Below are 18,232 nucleotides of genomic sequence, written 5' to 3'. Positions count from 1 at the left end.
TTGCTCAGAGCTCCTGGATCCGGCTGCTTTCTGCCCCAACCCCTTCCACTTACCATCAGCATAATATCTGCCCCCAAACTTACGTGCTCTGATAGGAAACCATGTGTGAGCTGCAGCCCAAAAGGCACCGTGGGCTCTCCCAGCACACAAAACCCTCCTGCACTGTGCCCTGCCATCTACGTGGCCTCAGCTGCAGCTCAGTGCCTGTGACAGCTTCACTGAGAAACAGCCCCAAAGGGTCTTTCCTAGAGAGGGAGAATAAATTTCCTGCTTTGTGCAACTCTCATTTTGTTCTGCTTCCCCTGCCGTGGGTTTGCAAGCGAACGTGGGTTTGTTCCCATCTTAGACAACATCACAAGGGGGAAAATATGTAGGACAAAGGGATGGGATGAAATAGCGCAGGCAAGCAGGCAGGTCTTAGAAAAAGCTCATACGTAAAGATGCTTTAAAAAGAAGCACTCAAGCAACAGTGTTTTAAAGGGGAAGAGACAGCAAAAAGAGAAGTCAGAGTGGGGCTGCTGGTGAAGGTCGGTTGTGTTGGGGCACAGATGTTCAGATGTCATAGAATCGTTACTGTTGGAAAAGACCACCAAGTCCAACCATCAGCCCCTCCCCACTGTGCCCACCATTTTATCTGAATTGTTGCCAAGCTGGAGACAAGGACAAAGCTGGGAAGTGAAATGTTGTCTGTTGGCTGTAGGAAAACACCAGGCAGCCCAAGAGGAGAAGCACAGAGATTGCAAAATCACCTGAAAAAGAGAAATCTCACTGCATGGCTCTGACTTTGCATCACGTGTGGTTGGTTGAGATGGTGCTGGGAGCAGAGCTCCCCTGTAAGAAGCTACAGGCTGCCATAGGAGCTGCAGGGCCACCATGAGGACCCCCATCAGTCCCCTCTTGTCCAGCCCAAACAATCCCATGGACCTCACACCTCCTGCCTGGACTCAGTGGGGACACACACAATGAAAGCTCATCATGCAACCATGGGGACAGCAGGTCCGGATGTTGCTGCCCACCTCACTGAGATGTGCCAGCTTGTTGGAGAGGCCTTGATGGTGCTGGTCATCAATCTGATGGGTTTATAGCAGAAATCTGCCCTCACCAGGCACCCGACACACAGCAGAGCTCCCTATTCAGCCCTTTGCACAGCATCATCCTCCACGTCCCTCCTGCACGCCCTGGGACAGCCGTGCTGCCGTGGGCTGCAGCGTGGGGCCGGCGCTGCCTGCTGCTATATCCAGAGCAAATTCATCCCTGTATCCAGGCGGACAGATTTAGAAACGTCGCCTGAATTTCTCTTTGTGCTCTTCCCACATCCTGCCCTGCTACAACTCCTGCCTGCTTGCATTTAATTTCCTAAAGAGCAGCGCTTAGCAACCCGACAGCCTTCTCACTGTGAGCGGATCCTCCCATCTCCTCCCATCACCAGCATGGCAGACATGCAGCCCAGCTCAGCACAGAGCTGGGCTATGACCCAGCAGCCCCAATGACACACGGATGAGATGCTTCTCAGCACTTCCAGCATAGTTTTATCTGTGGGAAGGCAGAAGGGTCCCCTCTTCCTCGTTCCTCCCATTGCCACAGCTCTCATCTGCACTTTCACAAAGCGTTTCTGCTGCACAGTAATATCCTCACTGGAGCAAAGGATGGGTAATTACAGAGCCTTCAGTAAACCTTCTAAGCCAGTCATCCCAAGTCCCCAGAGGGAAGCAGGTGAGACTATAACACACATTGCTCAAGAGATATGCATCTGGAGTATTTTATTTTATAAAAATCTCTCCCCTCCCTTTGCGGTCTGCTTAAAAGAGATGGCAAAACAAACCAGGTGAGCAGCAAGCCAGCACCGCCAGCACTCCCAGCCCCGTCTTCCATGGCAGATCCACCCCGTGCGTCTGCTCAGCAAATAGCTGCTGCAGGAGGGAGAAGTGCCTGGCACGAAGGCTGAGGCACGGCTCTTCTTGCTCCGGTTTGGAAAAGCGCCTTTCCCAGTTGCCTTCGGCTGCAAACAGAGGGAGGCAGGATGGGGCAGGTCCAAAACGAACAGGGAGTGTGCTGGGAGAGTCTGGATGAGGGAGAGGAGCAAAGAAGGGCAGATGAAAGCACGAGACGGGCATGAGTCACGTTGGCACGCAGCGCCTGGAGAAAGCCCTCAAGGAAAGGGCATTTAGTGAATTCCTGGTCAGGGAAAAATCCACCAACACAAAAGGCAACCAAAAATAGGCCCTTGCATACCTGCCTGCCCTGGCTGGTCATTCAGAGCTCAGTGTTATGATGGCTCAGGAGGTGTTTCTCGGGCACGGGGCGGCAGCAGGAGCGTTCAGTGCCACCTGTGTGCCCCATAGGGGAGAGCTGTGGCTGAGCTCACGGATGCTACACGCTCAAATGGAAAGAAACCCCGCTGCAGGCAGCAGCTTTCTGCTCAGACTTATCCACACCTAGCCAAGGACGGAGGAGTTTCAGCCAGCGTCCAGAATCCAGCCCTCCCAGACCTTTGGGGAAGGCTTGGCTCCGAAGTTAAGCAGCTCCAGTGCTTTCTGTTGTAACCCCTGCTCAAGTGCCTGGGGACCTGGAAAGCAATGCAGGTGTTCTCCTAAAAGAACATGCAGCAGCTCCTAAAAAACAGAGCAACTTGCTGGAAGCCAAAGCAAAGTTCCATTAGCTGTGGCTTGCACACAGGAAAAGACTCAGGGGAAGCAGACCCTTCTTTTTGATGCTTGTAGCCCCGAACATCCTAGGTGAGGAATAAATCAAGGAGTTTAGGCTCAGCTTTAGGTAGGGGAACAGGGTTTGGCCCATTTCCCCGCCCTTCTTCTGGGTACATCCCAACTCTCCTCACCAAAGCAGCAGCTCGACACAAGGACACAAAATCCTGCCCTGGAAGCACAATGGAATAATGGCACAAACACTGAGTCGCAAAGAGCCTGCAGGCATCAAACATCAGCCTGAGACACGCAGGCAAAGCCACGTAGGAGGGACACAGCGCCTCGCTGGAACTCCTGACGTTCATTCTTTGTTTGTATAAGCACCTAATTCCCTCCCAGATGTTTGCAAAAGCTTGGCAAGCTGGCACGGGTAGCAAAGAGTTGGCCTTTAATTAACCAGAAGTTAAATACAAAGAGGACGTCAGCAAGCTGCAAGTTGCAGCGCTCCCCCCAGCCAATGCATGCAGCTCTCCCGCATCCACGCACGTCGGTGTCTCTGCACACAGATGCTCCTTCAGCACGTGAAAAAAGGGCTTTGCTGCTGGTGCTGCTGCTTACATCCCTCCCGATCCCTTCCTGCCTCTGCTGACACCACGCACGTCCCTGCTCGCACCGCAGCAACATCACCCTGCCCAAGGACTCCAATAGATTTCCGCCACGTGGATTTCAAAGCAACAAACCCTGAACTCAACCCGTCCTTGAGGAAAGCTCCAATACGCATCGTTTGCTACAACAAAATCATTTCCCCTCTTCGGCACTCCTTTCGTTGCCACCAGGACTGCTCCTCGCCGGGTCAGCCCTACATCCCGGTGCTGCTTGTTTGGCCCCTGTGGATCCTCACGTGCTTGGCCAGGTGGTCACTGCGGGCAAAACGCTTCTGGCAGGCGGCGCATTGGTACGGTTTGACACCGGAGTGGGAGCGCTTGTGTCGGGAGAGCTCGTCTGAGCGGGAGAACCTGCGGGAGAAGGGCAGCGTGGAGGGCGCAGCCGCTGTGCCAGGCAGTGCACAACAGCCCAGGATCCTCCTGGAGGGAGCAGAAAGGAAGAAACCTCTCCAAGGAGTGGTTGGGAGATAGGAAAGAGAGGAGCGCAGCCACTGAGAGATCTTGCTTTCCGTTGGTTTTAAAGTGTTCGCCTGCTTCCTTCCTCTGTTTTGACGCTCGTGGGAAGGAGAGCTGGTGGCCCCAAGGACAGACGCTGAGAGAGCTGCTCTTTGGGGCATCAGCTCAGGCTGGCAGGGATGTGAGGACAGAGTTCAGAGTGGCAAGGAGTTCCTATTGCTTCACACATCTAGCCAAAAAAGGCACTGCTGTTGAGAGAAGCGCCTGTTTTTTCCTAAGCACGCATTCTCCTTGCAAACATCTCCTTGTTTCTCAGAATGGCAGCGAGTTTTCAGTGTCAGGGCTGGGAGAGAGGAGCAGCCTGCAAGCTGGCTTAGCACAGAACACAAAGGAGGAGCAGCAAATGCAGCCAGCCCGCAGCAGAGGAGCAGAGGTTTCCATGCCGATGTGAATTAACTGAGGATGCAGCAGCGAGGACTGCAGGAATACCCAGTGCTCACACTGCTTTTGGCTGTGTGATATCCACACCTGGTGCAGATCAGCTGCAGCACCTGGAAAATCCCTTTAACCACATGCACATCCCTGCTCAATTCTCCTGCGCCCTTCTGCTTGGCACAGAGCTCCAGCAGGGAGCAAAGAGGTGATGCTCAGCCCTTCTAAAGTGCCACCTAGATGAGGCTGGGAGTTGGTAGGACTGCAGAGTGCTTTGCATGTCCGAGTGCCAGGGGAATGCTGGACAGGAGGACTGGGCAGGATTTACTCCTGTTCTGCCTCTACGGAGCCAACACAGATGGCAGGAGTATTAGGATGGAAGGGTTTTTCCATCTGGCTGAAACGTGCCCACGCAAAGAAGCACAAAGCAAGGAGCTTCAGATGTAACCCCAGACTCCCAGCAATAGGATTTCACGCTCACACCTGGTACGGCAAACATTACGTTTGCCCTTCAAAAGCTCTGTGAGGATTAAATGCATCCCAAGGACGTCCTCAGCTCATCCACACAACTACTTCTTTTCCAGCTCTATTGCAAAAAGTGAGTTCCAAAGTCTCAGCTCCTTCTGAGACAGCAGCCATCCTCCATCGTGCAGGGAATCAAGGCAGCGAGGTGGTGCCAAGGCGTTGCACAAGAAACCAAGGAAGCTCAGTGCTGCCAGCACCAGTTTTCCTTGTGATATCCTGCTGAGGAGAAGCACTATGCAAGACCTGAGGACTGTTAACCCTCCTTGCCAAAGGCTGTGCTGAGCATCCTGCCCCTCAGGACAGGCATGTGGTACCAGGAAGAGAGCACAGCAGCAGGAAGCAATCAGAGAAGGGCAGGGTGGTTTATTTAGGGAACGGAGATGAAAGAAAGCAATGCTGTGCACAGAGCAAACAGGAGAATATGCACAAAGGAGCCATGCTGCAGGCCCAGAAGGGGGGACACAGGCAGGCAGGGTGGGCACACAGCGAGAGAAAGCAAAGGGACGGCTGAGCCAACATGGGAAGGAAGCAGCAGCTCCTGTTTTCTGGGAGAAGAATTCATTGGAAGAGCCATTTTTGTAGCCCAGCTGCACAAACTACATTGCCAGAGAGCGACTCAGAATGCTTTTTATTTCCCTCTGGGTCTCCTTAAGGGTCTCACCTGCTTTTCCTCCCCCCATCCATGGCTCCCACTTACCGCCAGCTGCAGTCGGGCCAGGCACAGCTGTAGGGTTTCTCCCCGGTGTGCCGGCGGATGTGGGCCTTCAGGTGGGAGCTTTTGGTGTACACCTTGCTGCAGCCCAGCTGTGGGCACTTGTGGACACGTGTGGAGGCTTTTGGACACGCAGGGGCTGCTTCCTGATCCTGCACACCCCCCAGCATCCTCGCTCCCATTGGGTTGGGCAGCGGGGCGATCCTGACGTACTTTTGGTCCATCAGGGTCACGGGGGACTGGAGCTGAGGAAGGAGGGACAGGTTTTGTCCCTGTAAGCTGATGACCACTTGGGTCACTCTGACAGCAGGCTGTGCCGGCAGGCTGCTGTTATCAAGCTGGAAAGGCTGGATATGGAGGACAACAGGAACATCTCCATCAGCCGCTGCCTGGTTGCTCCCACCTGCTGTCCCTCCAGGCTGGGAGCCATCTGAGCCGTCTGCTTGAAGTGAATGTCCCTCAGAGCCACCCGAACCGGACTCAGATTCAACCTTCCCTCCAGCCACGTGCTGCTCGCTCTCTCCATCCTTCAGGAACTCAGCCTTCTCCCTCAGGAACTCCTCGATCTCCTCCAAGGTGGGGATGAAGTCCTGAGGAAGGCGGCAGCAGAAGTCGGGCAGCTGGAGGTGCCCCTCGCAGGCAGTGAGGGGGGGCTTCTCCTCCTCCCCATCAGCCTCTGGCAGGGGGAGTGGGTCGCCTTCATGGCAGCCAGTGCTGCCCTCCAGGAGGTGGTCAGGGCCTTCCTTGGCGCCGTGCCTTGGCAGGAGGGATGGCGGCATGCTGTGCTGCTGGGACAAAGAACCTGAAGGGCTCGGCAGCTCCAGGCTGCTCACACAGAGCGCCGGCCGGCCCACATCCCCCAACTGCACTGAGCTCCTGCTGGGCTGGATCAGGAGCCTCTGAACCACCTCGGCTGGGGAAGTCTTTGCTCATCTGCAAGGGAACACCACCAAGGTTATTTCCAATGGGAAACGAGCAAGAAAACTCCAGGCTTTGAGTGTAACAGACCGTGCCTTAGAAAGAAAACAGCAAAAGCAGCCAGTGGTCTTTGTTTGATAATAAAGATGCTGCGGCTCAAAAAACACACGCCAACACTCTTCCTATGGAGGCTGCTAAGGGCTCGATCCCTCCCAGAACCAAACTTCTCTGGGATGTTTATTAAGGCAAAATTACACAGTGAAAACTCTTCCACCTGCACCAGAGGGCAGGAATGTGCTGCTGGATGGCAAAGGGCGACGTGTGGCTCACAAATGGGTGTTAGTGGAGATCCAGAGGATGGTTCTGGCTTCTCCAAACATTGGCACGACGACAACCTAACACAGATGTATCACAACCAGGTTCAAAGTAACTGGTTTGGGAACCATTAATAACCGTGGGAGCTGCCAGGGAACACATGGGCACCGCTGTGCTGCACCGTGTGGTGCCTGGAGGGGCACTGAGCACATCCAGCAGGTCAGCCTGCACTGTGGCACTCCTTCAGAACGCAGTGCAGACAGACACAGCCCACCTGGGGTCAGCTCACGGGGCCCCTGAGGGCACACAGCTCAAAGCAGATGGGAATCATCACAGTACTGAGACACCCAGTGAGGCACGGCCCCACCTGCCTGCTTGCCTTGGACTTTTAATAAGGAAAGTAGGTTTTCAAGAGAAAGAAAACCGATGCCAAAGTCACCTAGGAGTGTTTTCCAGAGTAAACAAGTCCATGAGATTTCTGCAGAGCTGCAAACCAGTTGAGCCAGTCCTCCTTATCAGTGCTTCCCCAGGGTCCTGCGAGCTGGGAGAGGAAATTTCTGAGAAGCAGCCTGGATATAACAGAAAGGCTCTTCCTTGAAGAAGAAATAATCCCCACCTAAGCTCCCCGTTTGCCCAGAGTTGCACTGTGTCGCTTTGGGCTGCACACAGCCGTCCCCAGCACAGCTCTGTGCCAACAGGTTGTGAGGAGCAGAGCCAGCTGTGCTCCCATGCGAGGTGAGGATGGGGCTTGGACAAACCTCAGCCTGCAGGCTGCGTGTTTTCATCACAACACAAATCCGTGCTCTGAATCATCACCTGAAAGGCAGCACCAAATCGCACCCTGCCTCTGTTCCAGCGTTCTGATCCTCTGATCTCTGCTTTCTGACCCTCTCATCAGCTCCGTCTGCACGCTTCAGAGGCTCTCAAGAGCCTTCCCCCTCTGGCTACCAAACACTGCTGTTTTCCAACCTGATTTTCCACCTTGCAGAGCAGCTCAGGAAGTCTTCATCCTTTCAGAATGCCCCCAAGGATAACTGAATTACACCATGAACTCCTCAGCTCTGAAGGTTTATTTAGTATATATCCCACAAATCCAAAGCCAACAGTTCTGTTGAGTGAGCAACACAAACAAAAGCACAACCAGAGGGCAGGAAGGTCTGGGGCTGAGCAGACCTGGGCAGGTTTCCTGCAGCCTCGTGCAGCTCCAGCAGAGCTCTGATGCCCTCGAAGAGCAGCAATAGCAATGCCTGACCTCACAGAGGGGAAAAGGGCAACTAATGGGGAGCTCCACTAATGGACATCGGGGATGTGTTACAGATAGCAGTGACTTATCAACCCGCAGAAATGCACATCCACCATTCTGTCACCCCAGATCAAGCACTGCAGTGACACCGAGGCCCCACTTTGGCCTTCAAGCCAACGTGCTGCACAAGGTCAGCGCTGCTGCCGAGCTTCACCTTGCATTTCCACCCCTGTAGCTGTTCAGATTCCCAGGAGCGCTCAATCACTGCCTGAACTCCACAGACGTGCAGCTCTCATACAGAGGGAAAATCACGGGCCAAAGTCAGCGTGAGCGGTGCTGAATGACCGCTCCACCAACTCCGCAGCCCCACAACCCCGACTTACCTCGGAGCGCAGCCTGCCCTCCCACAGCCCTCGGGACAAAACGCGCTCAAAGGCTCTTTTACAGCGGTGCCACGTGGAGCAGATCCCGTCGAAATAAAAGGATGCCCCCCACGCTCCGACCCAGCCAAGGACACGCGGGTGTTTGCAGCCCGAACCGGACCCGGGGCATCGGGAACGGCCGGACCCCCCCCCCCCCCTTCCTGCTCCATTCACCCCCCGGCAGCCCCTCATCCTCACCTGTTGGGCTCCGCGCTGCCACCGCGGTCCCATCGCCCAGGGGCGGCTCCGCGCCCGCTCCGCCCCGCGGGGGTTCGGCTCCGGGGGGCGGCTCCGCGTCGCTGCGCCGCTGCGGCCGATCCCGCAGGAGATGCCCCCGGCTCTCTGCTATCTTATCTTTTCCTTTTTCAGCGTTTCAGAGAAAGAAAAGGACGAGGGAAAGGTAGCCGTGCCCTAGCAGGTAGCTGCAGTCTGCACCGGAGTAACAAAACCGAGAGCGTGAGGTCCCCGCGTGGAGGCAAACGCACTGAGCAGGGAATCGCGTTTTCCTCTGCTGTCTCCAAGCACTCGTAGGGTTTGATGGTGACAGAGGTTTGGGGTCAACTATTTTCAAGCAGGTGAACAGTTCCGAGGCTGGAAGCGCCCTTGTAGGAAATGAGGTTTTTCTTGTCGCTGTTTGCACGGCAGAGACTGGAGGACGCTCATCTGCCAGAGCACCGTAAAGCCAAGGAAATGAATGTACGTTCCTCTGCTTTGTTAGAGAGCAATTTGAGGCTGAAGAAAAGCTCTCCCAAGTCTGAGCAGGACAAAAAACCAACCAACCAACCAACCACAAGCAAACAAAAACTCCCAAACCAAAAACTGAAGGCGTGTGGTCGCTCGGACAGCGCAGCTCATCGCTGTCTGTGAGAGAACACCGTCGGGTGCCATTTGCTTAAATACAAACCTGAGACACGGGGTAAGAGCTGATATTACCGCAGTTCCTTGCAGGAACTGGGGAAATCTCAGCTGTTTAACGATGTTTAACCGCTGTTTAACGCAGCCGGTCGACGACGGCCGGAACGCGGCGCCGCGCTCTGTGTGCGCGGAGCGGCAGCGCTGCGGAGCCGCCGCGGTGATGGCGCCCCCTTGCGGCGCACGGCAGTAACGCACAACGTCCGTCCGTCCGTCCGTCCAACACCTTTAATTTCCTCCTTTACATAATAAAATTAGAACAGCCTTCTTCTCGCATCGTATACAAAATATTTACTCTACTGAATAAATAAAACATTCGCGTCTCGCAGACAGTATGCGATCTCAAAAGGAAAAAACAGCATCAAACGCTCTTCCCTCGCCCGGAGAATCCACAGCAATCATCTCCTGTTAGAAAATACTTTCTCCCTTTTCCCCTCCACATCCCAGAATCACCACCTTGCAATAGGAAAGGAGAGGCACAGCGTGGCTCACCCAAGCAGAAGTGCACCTACAGAAACAGAAGGGCTCCCAGCAACAGCCTCTGAGAAGCCTGCACCCATACCTATAAATTGTACACTATGATCAAGTCCTAAGGAGAATTCTGTGCTCGCACTGGTTAGATCAGTAACAGTGTGCAAGGGGTGTGCTTTCGTTTACCAGAACATACCTGTGTCCCCTGCTGGGCTGTGTGGGATGCAGACACAGGGAGCTGGTCCTAGCAGCACACTGCTCACCCACAAAGGACAATCTTACGAAGAGAGCAGTTTCTCAGTACGTATCCTGGAAAATGCCTCTCCTTTAAGCCTCAGTGACATCCTGACCTAGGAAAAAAGGCTTTTGGTAATGATCCAGGACCAGGCTGCACACTGTGGTTTTCTACAGCGCTCTCTTGCAGACAGCCCCCATCTGTCTGGGTTTGGGCTCCCGCAGGGGACAGGGTTTGCAAAGAGCAACGGGCTTTGGCAAGAGCTCCTCCCTGCACCCATCTGCCCACTGTGTTGGGAGCTGGCAGAGGGCCCAGCAGATTTCTCCTGTGTAATAGGAGGGCAAGGAGGAAAGGAGCAATTACAGGATCCGCAGGGTTTCACTCCAGCTGAGGAAATGGAAAGAAGGGGGGAGAGGGAGCTGAGAAATCAGAGAGCCTCTTGGTAGATAACCAGGAGCTCTTCTCACACTTGCTGAGCTGACTGGAACAAGAGCAGCACAGCCAGGAGGTGAATGGATGGTGAGATGGGACCACATCTCTGCAGAGAAGGAGCTGTGTCACCAACCATCTCCCAGGTCAGGCCAAGGTGAGACACCAGGCACCGACCTGGAATGAAGCAGCAAGAGCAGCTAGCCACAGCCATGGGCTCAAGGGTCTTTTCAGAACATAAATGAAGGAAATGCAGGCACCTCCCTGGATGTGTAAGACCAGAGTTGCCACCAAGACCTGGGCACCAAAGCCTCAACACAGGGCAGATGTGGATGGGTGATCAGAGGGCAGAGGGCAGAGTGGAGGCCCCAACCAGCATGGACTGACCTCAGGCCCTCCAGCTCAGCTGGGACACCCAGCCTGCAGCACCCAATGTCACCACAAGCCACTCCTGGCCGTCGGTACCTCACTACTCCAAAGCCACCTCTGTGGATGGGGGAATCGGGCAGATTTCAGCCTTCTGCTCTCGAGGGACAGCTATGAAGTTAAGGATGAAGAACTGCCCCACCTTTGGCTCTGACACTGCAAACCAAAAGACGTTCAGAGCAAAGGCTGCCAGCCCCCTGAGCCCACTGCTCTCTCAAGCATCACTTGGATGCTCTTAACGAAGCTCTCAAGGCCCTCATCGTCCCACCTGCACACCCAGGCTGTGTTGTGGAAGCACTCTTCAGGCACTTAAACAAATGGCAAAGTGTTCCAGCAACTCAGGCAGGGACCTCTTTGAAAAGGTTACTGATCCCTGCGAGCACTCAAGAAGTGCTGCAGCTTTGGTAGCGACCTTCTGCCTGCAGGATTTCCCCCTGAAGTCTGGGGTGGACGGAGACCAGGGCTGGAAGCACACACACACAAAACCGCTTCCGTCGATGCTTACGCAGCTGCCAAATCCATTCCCAAAACAGCTGCATTTCAGCACACAGGGCTTCTTGTGGGAAAGGGAAGCTGGTAGGCATATAATTTGAGGAGAAATAAAACAAAAAGTCACCCCTTACGGGAAAGATGCGTTTAAAGCAGTGAGGAGAAGCCCTCTTAGGACCCGCCTGCAATCAGCAGGGCAGCAATCTCACTTCCATGCCAAGTAATATTCTGCCACCACCTTGCAAAAATAGCAACATCTTGCCCTTCAGCAGTGCCTCACCAGCACATCTCACTGCCCACACACCTCCACTGAAAATTGGTCGCAAACACTTTGTTTGCAGCTGAAAATGAGGGCTGCTGAGTCCCAGCCCCCAGCCCTGCCTCCAGATGCCTCGCTCTGGGCATTGCCTGCACCATTGCCTGCACCATTTCAGAACCTAAGTGCTAACTGCAAGCTGGGATCTCAGCTCCTGCTCAGCACAGGGGTGATCTCTGAGTGGCAGAGCACTGGTGCAGCTGGTGCACTTGTCTCGGGCCAGCAGGAGGTGACTCACATCTGAGAGCTGACCAACCCAGCAGCACTGGTCCCAGTGTTATGGGATTGAGAGGCACTTGGAGCAGATTAGAATTTGATGAGATGTGTTTGTTCCCAGATTGCCTTCACGGAGAGCTCTGCCTGTTCTCCTCCCTCGTTGCAGGATTGAACCCTCGTGATGCTGCAGCATCATTCAGGGGTCGGGTTTGGGGGTGCAGATCAGTTTGGATCTGGTAGGAGGCGCTGGGAGAGAACAGGAGGCTGTTCTGGGCACTGAGAGAGAGGTCAGTTATCCAGCTAAAGGAAAGCTAAAAAGAATCATTCTTAAAAAAAGAAATAAAAATGTTAAGCAGTCCTTTCCGTCTGATGCAATTTGGTGCCTAGGTAAAAGATAAGTCATCTTTTGGAATCGGTCCTAAGGAAACGTTCCTTGTTTTTCCAGAACATGCCATAGTGACTTTTCTCCTGGGTGGTTTCTCCCTGTCAGAACAGACACACATCCCTCCTGCTCCACAGCCAAACCTGAGCTCCCGTCCTTCTTCCAAGGTGAATCTCCTCTCAGTGTCCTCTTTGAGGAAGCGTTACTCAATAAGTTGAGCACAACTGCAGCAAGTGGGGGCAGAGGATACATCCATCACTGGAAGGCAGGAGAGCCAGTGGCTCTTCCCCCCTCCCCACACCCATTACTAAAGGAAAAGCCCGATTCCTTCCTCCCCCCAGTGCAATCCCTTTGGTGTTGGCTGTGCAGTGCTTACTTGTGAGAAAGGCACTGTGTGGAAAGCACTGATGGCCCAAAGCATGATGCCCCCAGTGCTTCCTATTTACACCTGAGATTATCCCTGCCGCCCCTCTGCCATCCCCAGCCCCAGAGCAGCACTGGGGCTCCCAGCAGCAGCACGGGGACAGCACAAACAACATGGAGCACCCCACAAGCAGCCATGGGGATGTGCACACCCCTCATCTTGGCACCCACGTGCTGCCCCCGATGCATTCGCCATCACACCGAGTACTTGGCCATGTCACTCTTATCAAAGACAACTTTGGTTGCAAAGTAAATGGCAACGAGGCCAAAGCTGGCAGCTGACACCATGTAGGCAGTCACCGACTGCGTAAACTGGACGATGGACCCCATGAAGAGAGAGGGGACAACCTGAGAGAGGAGGAAAGCACTGTCCAAAATGGCCAGGTCCAAACAGATCCCTCGGCCCGGAGGAACCGAATCCGACTCGCCCACCATCATCATCAGTGAGACATCACAGGAGGAGCTGCCACACAGGGCAGAGCTGGCAGCTGGGGGAGAGGAGGAAGAGGAGGATGAGGAGTAGAGGCCCCCGGGGTGTCCGTTCTGGTAAGGCAGCTTTTGGCTGGAGAGGTGGCCTTTGGGGAAGGATGATTTCTTGTCCGATCGAGCTGCGTCTCTCTCCTCTTTGCTCTTGTATTTATGCAAAAATACCTGGTGGAAAGAAGGAGGGCACGTGAGGAATGAGGAGGAAGGGTGGAGGCCATCGAGCGAGGTGGGGGGTCGGGGTGGGGGGCTTAGAGTGTGTGAGGGAGCGAAACCACCCTGTGCTGGGAGTGCTGGGTGTGCTGCTGCAGGTGGGAGAGCCTGGTCCACGTGAGATGGCCTCCAGGAGCCAGCATGGCTCTTCCCAGCTGGCACGGGGCTCAAAGCAGCCCTGACTCACAGGGAAAGCAGCCAAGAGGTGCCTGTGCTGCGTTGAAGCAGAGCACTGCAGCCCAATGCCAGCCCTGCGCTTGGGGATGTGGTGTTTCTGAGTCCTGGGTTGTCACCTACCTGCTGGGGAGGTGACAACCTGAGGTTGAGGTGCTCTGCTGGGATAGGAGCAAAGGGGCAGAGCCTGCATTGGGAGCATCACAGAGCCAGCCATCCCCCCCCAGCACAAGGACAAGCCTTTATAAGCAGGCTGACTCCTTAACAACTGGGATACGAGGGACAACATCAGTGAGGGCACAATGCTGGGGGCTCAGCTCTGCGCAGAGCTCGGGTGAGATGCTCTGCCCACTCAGGCTGCGAGAGTGGGGGAAGAAAAGCCTTTTCCTTCTCACCTTCTTGTGCCTCACTGCACCCAGGCTGTGCGACCTCTGGGGCATGGCTCACTGCAGCCATATGTGAGTGCTACTCACAAAGTGTTTGGATCAAAAAGCTCTCCGTGTGAACAGCAATAAATAACATGCAGTCGGGTGCAAAAACGTTGCAGAGCCCTGTAATAGAACCCCAGGGTATTTGCAATTATGCACAACCACTGGCCTGTATAGGGTAGAGCAGATAAGGAAGGACGCATTCAACCGTTGTCCACATGATGAAACAGAGCAAACAAAGAAACTGAAAAGGAAAAAACAGTGCTTGTTTGTGAGCAGAGAACGCTGTGTCCAGCTCCATGGCACAGAAGGACCTGCTGAACCACCCTGCCTTGTGCAGGAGGGCCAGGGACACCGGCTGCCAGCTTCCCCAGCCCCATTGCAGCCACCCCAGAGCTTTCAGCAGCACTGGATCCCCCCAGCTGCACCCAGCCCTGCCCCAGTGTGTGTCAGCACCAGGCAGCCGCTGTTTGTGCTGCTCCAGGCCATGGCTGCACTTCTGCAAGGCAAACAGTTTCAGGTCCCATCAGAGAAGAGAAACCAGACGGGAATTTCACAGAGCAGGAATCAGCTTCCAAAGGTTTTCCTTGCAACAGCCAGGCTTTGCTCAGATGCTCACTGCACCCTTCAGCCCCTCGAGTCTGGGCTCAGAAGCACAAACCCAGGCTGTCACATATCTCACGTGGAGCACAAAAGTCTGCCCACGTGGCTCCTGCTACCACCAGGAAGGGCACTGTGTGATCCAAACTTGGATGTGCCCCACATTTCCAGCCTTTTGCATCGATGCTCCCAGAATCCTGCTCAGGTTAGGACTTCAGATGCTCACAGGAGTGAGCATGGTGAGGATTTATGCTCTCAGATCAGCCCACGTAATACAGCACACAACCCAGGGGCTGCTGCCACCATCAGCAGCTTCGTCTCCCTCTACATTTGATGGCAAGTGGTGGGAATGAGGAACCTCTCCCCAAGCCCACGTGTGAACATTCACCACGCCACTCACCGTGCCCTCGGGTGCTGTTAGAACATGTGGGTCTTTTCCACCCATTCCAGACAAGGTTTAGTGGCTATGCAAAGATGGGAGGGCATGCAGCAGAACGGAGTGACTTACAGAGCCTGCACACAGCATGGAGCTCCAGCCAAGGTGGGCTGGCAGCTGTCACCACAACCCTGCATGGGATGGGAGTAACAGCTGCTCTGGATGCCCCTCTGCTGATTCAGTTTGGGAGCAGTTCAAATAAATGAAAGGTGAAAAAGAAAGAGAGGGAAGAAAAGAAGCAGGAAAGAGGGAAGGCAAGCAAAAGTGATGATGGATTTCAATAGTCAGAGGAAAAAAAGTGATGAAGGTGGAGAACATCCTGCATGGGGATGCCTACTGTGGGTCTCTCTGCAGCCTGCTGGAGTTGAGGGAAGAAGGAGAAGCCTTCAAGCTAAGACAACAGAAAGACCAAACCCAGCTGTGCCCCATCTCATTGTACTAGGAGCTTTTGCCCATCAAGCAGCTGGATGTGTGGCCTTTGCACTCACAGCCTGTGGGGTTTGGTTCTGCCACGTCCGTAAGAGATCCCAGCCAAGCACTCCTTTATCTCCCTGTTTGGACACAGTGCCTGCTGCAAATCGGGACAGGTTGGTCAGAAGCATTTGTTCAATGTGAACATCTGGATGCCTGCAGTGAGAACTTCTCCTTATTTCACCATGGGGATGAAAGGGCTGCTCTCAAGCCACAAATTAATTGTGCATTTGCAGCACAAGAGAAACTCCTATTAATCCTGTGCATAACTCAGGAACCTCCTAAGACTTTCCCACAAGGATATCATCTATGGGATGGCATTACTAGCTTTAGTGCTGGTGTCAGAGGGGTTTCAATGTCTGTACTTCTTGGAGCCAGAGGGATAGGAAGAATCGTAGTTTACGTTTCACTGATCTTAATTATATGGACAAAAATTGTAAACAGGGCCTCGGGTCAACAATTTTGAGAGCACAGAGGGATGCTGGACACCACTTTTCATTCGCTTCTCTCTCCCATCCTACTCCCACCCCAATTCTTAACACTTCCTAATGCTAGTCGTGAGCAGGCAATGCTCAGGGCAGGAAGATGCTGAGCTCTCTTCTCTCCTAAATGTCATGGGAATCTTCAGAGAGGACACAGCCTGGGGATAAGAGGTGAAGGAAGAGAACCTTTGTGTGCTCCCACTGCACACCCAAGCTGTGCTGGCAGCTCCAGAGCAGATCCCTACCTGTTTCTCATGATGGTACAGCGATGCCAGCGTGTACGGCAGGATCTGGAGTGCAGAGAAGGTGAAGCCCGTCAGAGCAGCAGAGATGGTGACCACAGTGACACTGTGGGAAAGGCACATGACAAAGGCAGCAGCAGGGAAGAACACCACGCTGGCCAGGTACACAGCTCGTGTCCCAAACTGCTTCACCATCCGATCCATGATTGTCGAAAAGAAAATGGAGGTGACGCATTGCAAAAAGAGTCCCAAACTTCCCATCCGGACACCTGCAGGGAAACAGAGGGTCAGACACTGCTACAATGGCCCACAATGGGCCTCAGGCAGCTGAGCACCTTCCAGCCTCAATCTGCCCCTGCGGGGTCTGACAGCGTTGCTCCTGGACTCCTCGGCCTGACTGCAGGGGCGATGGGAGGTGGGAATCCTAATGGCGTTCTTCTGTAAAGTTCTTGTTCTCACCTTATTCTAGGCCAAGATCTGTCACCTGCCCATAAACCAGGATCTGTTATCTGATGCCTAAAGCAGCAACGGAACAAAAGGAGCAAGAAATTGTGCTTCAGCCAAGGGAAAGCATACATACAACAAGCACTGAGCAACTGCCGTATCCGGTAGCAATCCGGGCCTCACCCTCTGCAAAGATCTATCAGATTTCAGGGAATTAAAAGCATTAACTCTTTGAAGCGAGGATCATTACTCAACACGTGTTTCTGTGACTGCAAGCACAATGCAGCCCTGACCTGCAGGAAGCTTTACAGTGCAAGTGTTAAATAATAATTAAGCTCCTTCTAAGTTAAACAGACACTTGGCACAAAGAGGCAGTGTATTGCAGAGGCAGTGAGTGGAAAACCTGGAGGGCAAGGTACACAGCTGGGGAAGGAGGGCCAGGGAAGTGCCTCCAGGAATAATAGATTTAGATCTGTGGGGGGAAAGAAGGGCTGAATGGTGGAGTCAAGGCTCTGGGGCAACTAAACAGAGGACAGCAGGCAACAACAGCGAGTCCCAGGCCAGGGCTGCACTGCCAGCTCTACTCCTGTGCTCAAAGAACAGATGTGTTTCCCTATTTGATCCACTGTGGGTCATGGCAAAATGCTTTCTCCCGACCCAGCTGCAGCAAATGTAGTTTAACTGTGTTTTTGCATCACTGGCAGAGCTGAACCCATTCCCAGCTCCCTCTAAATACTCCTGTAGCCTCGGAAAAAAAAAAACGAACAACCCAGTTTATTTCTTACCTTCATCATAACGGCGTCTGGCATCTGTGCCTGGCTTGGCTCTGGGGACACCATGGTACAGCCCTTCCCCAACAAAGTCCGTGTAGAACAGCATGAAAGTCATGAGTGCCATCCAGCTGCAGAGCTCAGCCACAAACAGGCGCCGGATGACCTTGGGGATGCGGCAGTAGAGGCTGTGAAGCCGTGGCACCAATGTGCAGAGGTTTCTCAGGGCCTGCATCATGTGCCTGGCCTGCAGGAGGCTCGTGGAGAGCTGGCAAGAGCAGCAGGCAGAAGGCGAGGGCTTAGGGAGAGCATCCTTCAGTGCTGGGCCATCCAGAGCATCTGCTTGAGCGGCTGCTTCTTCGGTCACGAAGAGCGTGGCCAGCACACAGCCAAGGAAAATGACAGCGAGGAGGCTGAAGAGGCACGTCTCCTGTCCTCCCAGGTACGGGGCCAGAAAGCTGGCCCCCCAGTCAATGGCTGGAAGCAGGTAGCCAATGCAGCCCCCAAGGCTGATCATGAAGGCGTACATGGAGAAGGCCTGGCGGCAGTTATCTGGCTCCTGGAAGAGGTCTGAGAGCAGTGCCTCCAGAGGGGTGAAGCAGACCTGACCGCAGAAATCCAGCAGCCCAATGCCCAGGATGAGGAAGGCGATCTCCAGAGGGCGAGGATTGAGGGCAAACAGGCTGGCCAGGGTGCTGGAGTGAGGGATGATGAAGAGGCTCAGCAGGACTCCCAGGCACAGCACCCAGATGAACGGCCGCCTTCGGCCATAGCTGCTGTGCCAGTGGTCGCTGGCGGATCCAATCAGTGGGACAAAAACCAGGCCAAGGACAGGTCCTATTCCTGGAGCAGAGAAAGAA

The 18,232-nt window shown here is 54.2% G+C and overlaps 2 protein-coding genes across 10 annotated transcripts in view; both read right to left on the bottom strand.

Moving 5' to 3' along the window:
- Positions 1 to 1,735: 1,735 nt before the first annotated feature.
- Positions 1,736 to 9,382, bottom strand: LOC128088208 (Krueppel-like factor 15). 3 transcript variants are annotated; one of them, XM_052698503.1, is made up of 3 exons: positions 8,529 to 9,382; positions 5,418 to 6,365; positions 1,736 to 3,658 (listed from the first exon to the last, which is right to left on the bottom strand). In XM_052698503.1, the coding sequence occupies exons 2-3, from the start codon at positions 6,209 to 6,211 to the stop codon at positions 3,502 to 3,504; spliced, it is 951 nt and encodes a 316-aa protein (XP_052554463.1). In that variant the 5' UTR covers positions 6,212 to 6,365; positions 8,529 to 9,382; the 3' UTR covers positions 1,736 to 3,501. The 3 variants fall into 3 exon arrangements, with proteins under 3 accessions (XP_052554463.1, XP_052554461.1, XP_052554462.1); XM_052698501.1 differs by having other exon boundaries at positions 1,736 to 3,727; positions 8,529 to 9,336; XM_052698502.1 differs by lacking the exon at positions 8,529 to 9,382 and adding an exon at positions 7,105 to 8,479 and having other exon boundaries at positions 1,736 to 3,727.
- Positions 9,383 to 9,452: 70 nt separating this feature from the next.
- Positions 9,453 to 18,232, bottom strand: part of SLC45A3 (solute carrier family 45 member 3) — a 33,500-nt gene continuing 24,720 nt past the window's right edge. For 6 of the 7 annotated variants that reach the window (XM_052698496.1, XM_052698495.1, XM_052698497.1 and 3 more), the window contains 3 exons: positions 17,388 to 18,215; positions 16,162 to 16,427; positions 9,453 to 13,280 (listed from right to left, as the gene is read on the bottom strand). In XM_052698496.1, coding sequence (XP_052554456.1) covers positions 12,825 to 13,280; positions 16,162 to 16,427; positions 17,388 to 18,215 — 1,550 coding nt within the window. In that variant the 3' untranslated portion in view covers positions 9,453 to 12,824. Of the gene's footprint in view, positions 13,281 to 13,894; positions 14,051 to 16,161; positions 16,428 to 17,387; positions 18,216 to 18,232 lie in introns of all 7 variants that reach the window. The other variant, XR_008210186.1, reaches the window with a different exon arrangement.

The sequence above is a fragment of the Tympanuchus pallidicinctus genome, unplaced genomic scaffold (genome assembly GCF_026119805.1).
Source record: "Tympanuchus pallidicinctus isolate F22 unplaced genomic scaffold, pur_lepc_1.0 scaffold32, whole genome shotgun sequence".
In the NCBI taxonomy this organism is placed as follows: domain Eukaryota; kingdom Metazoa; phylum Chordata; class Aves; order Galliformes; family Phasianidae; genus Tympanuchus; species Tympanuchus pallidicinctus.
The sequence above is the reverse complement of the archived record's forward strand: the minus strand, read 5'-3'. Positions and strand labels throughout refer to the sequence as shown.

Bases quoted from the DNA above. Each gene is read 5' to 3' on its own strand.
- LOC128088208 (XM_052698501.1), bottom strand. From the start codon at position 6,211: ATGCCGCCATCCCTCCTGCCAAGGCACGGCGCCAAGGAAGGCCCTGAC. The intron at 3,728-5,417 runs GTAAGTGGGAGC...TGCTCCCTCCAG, and splicing joins TGGCCCGACTGCAGCTGGCG to GAGGATCCTGGGCTGTTGTG.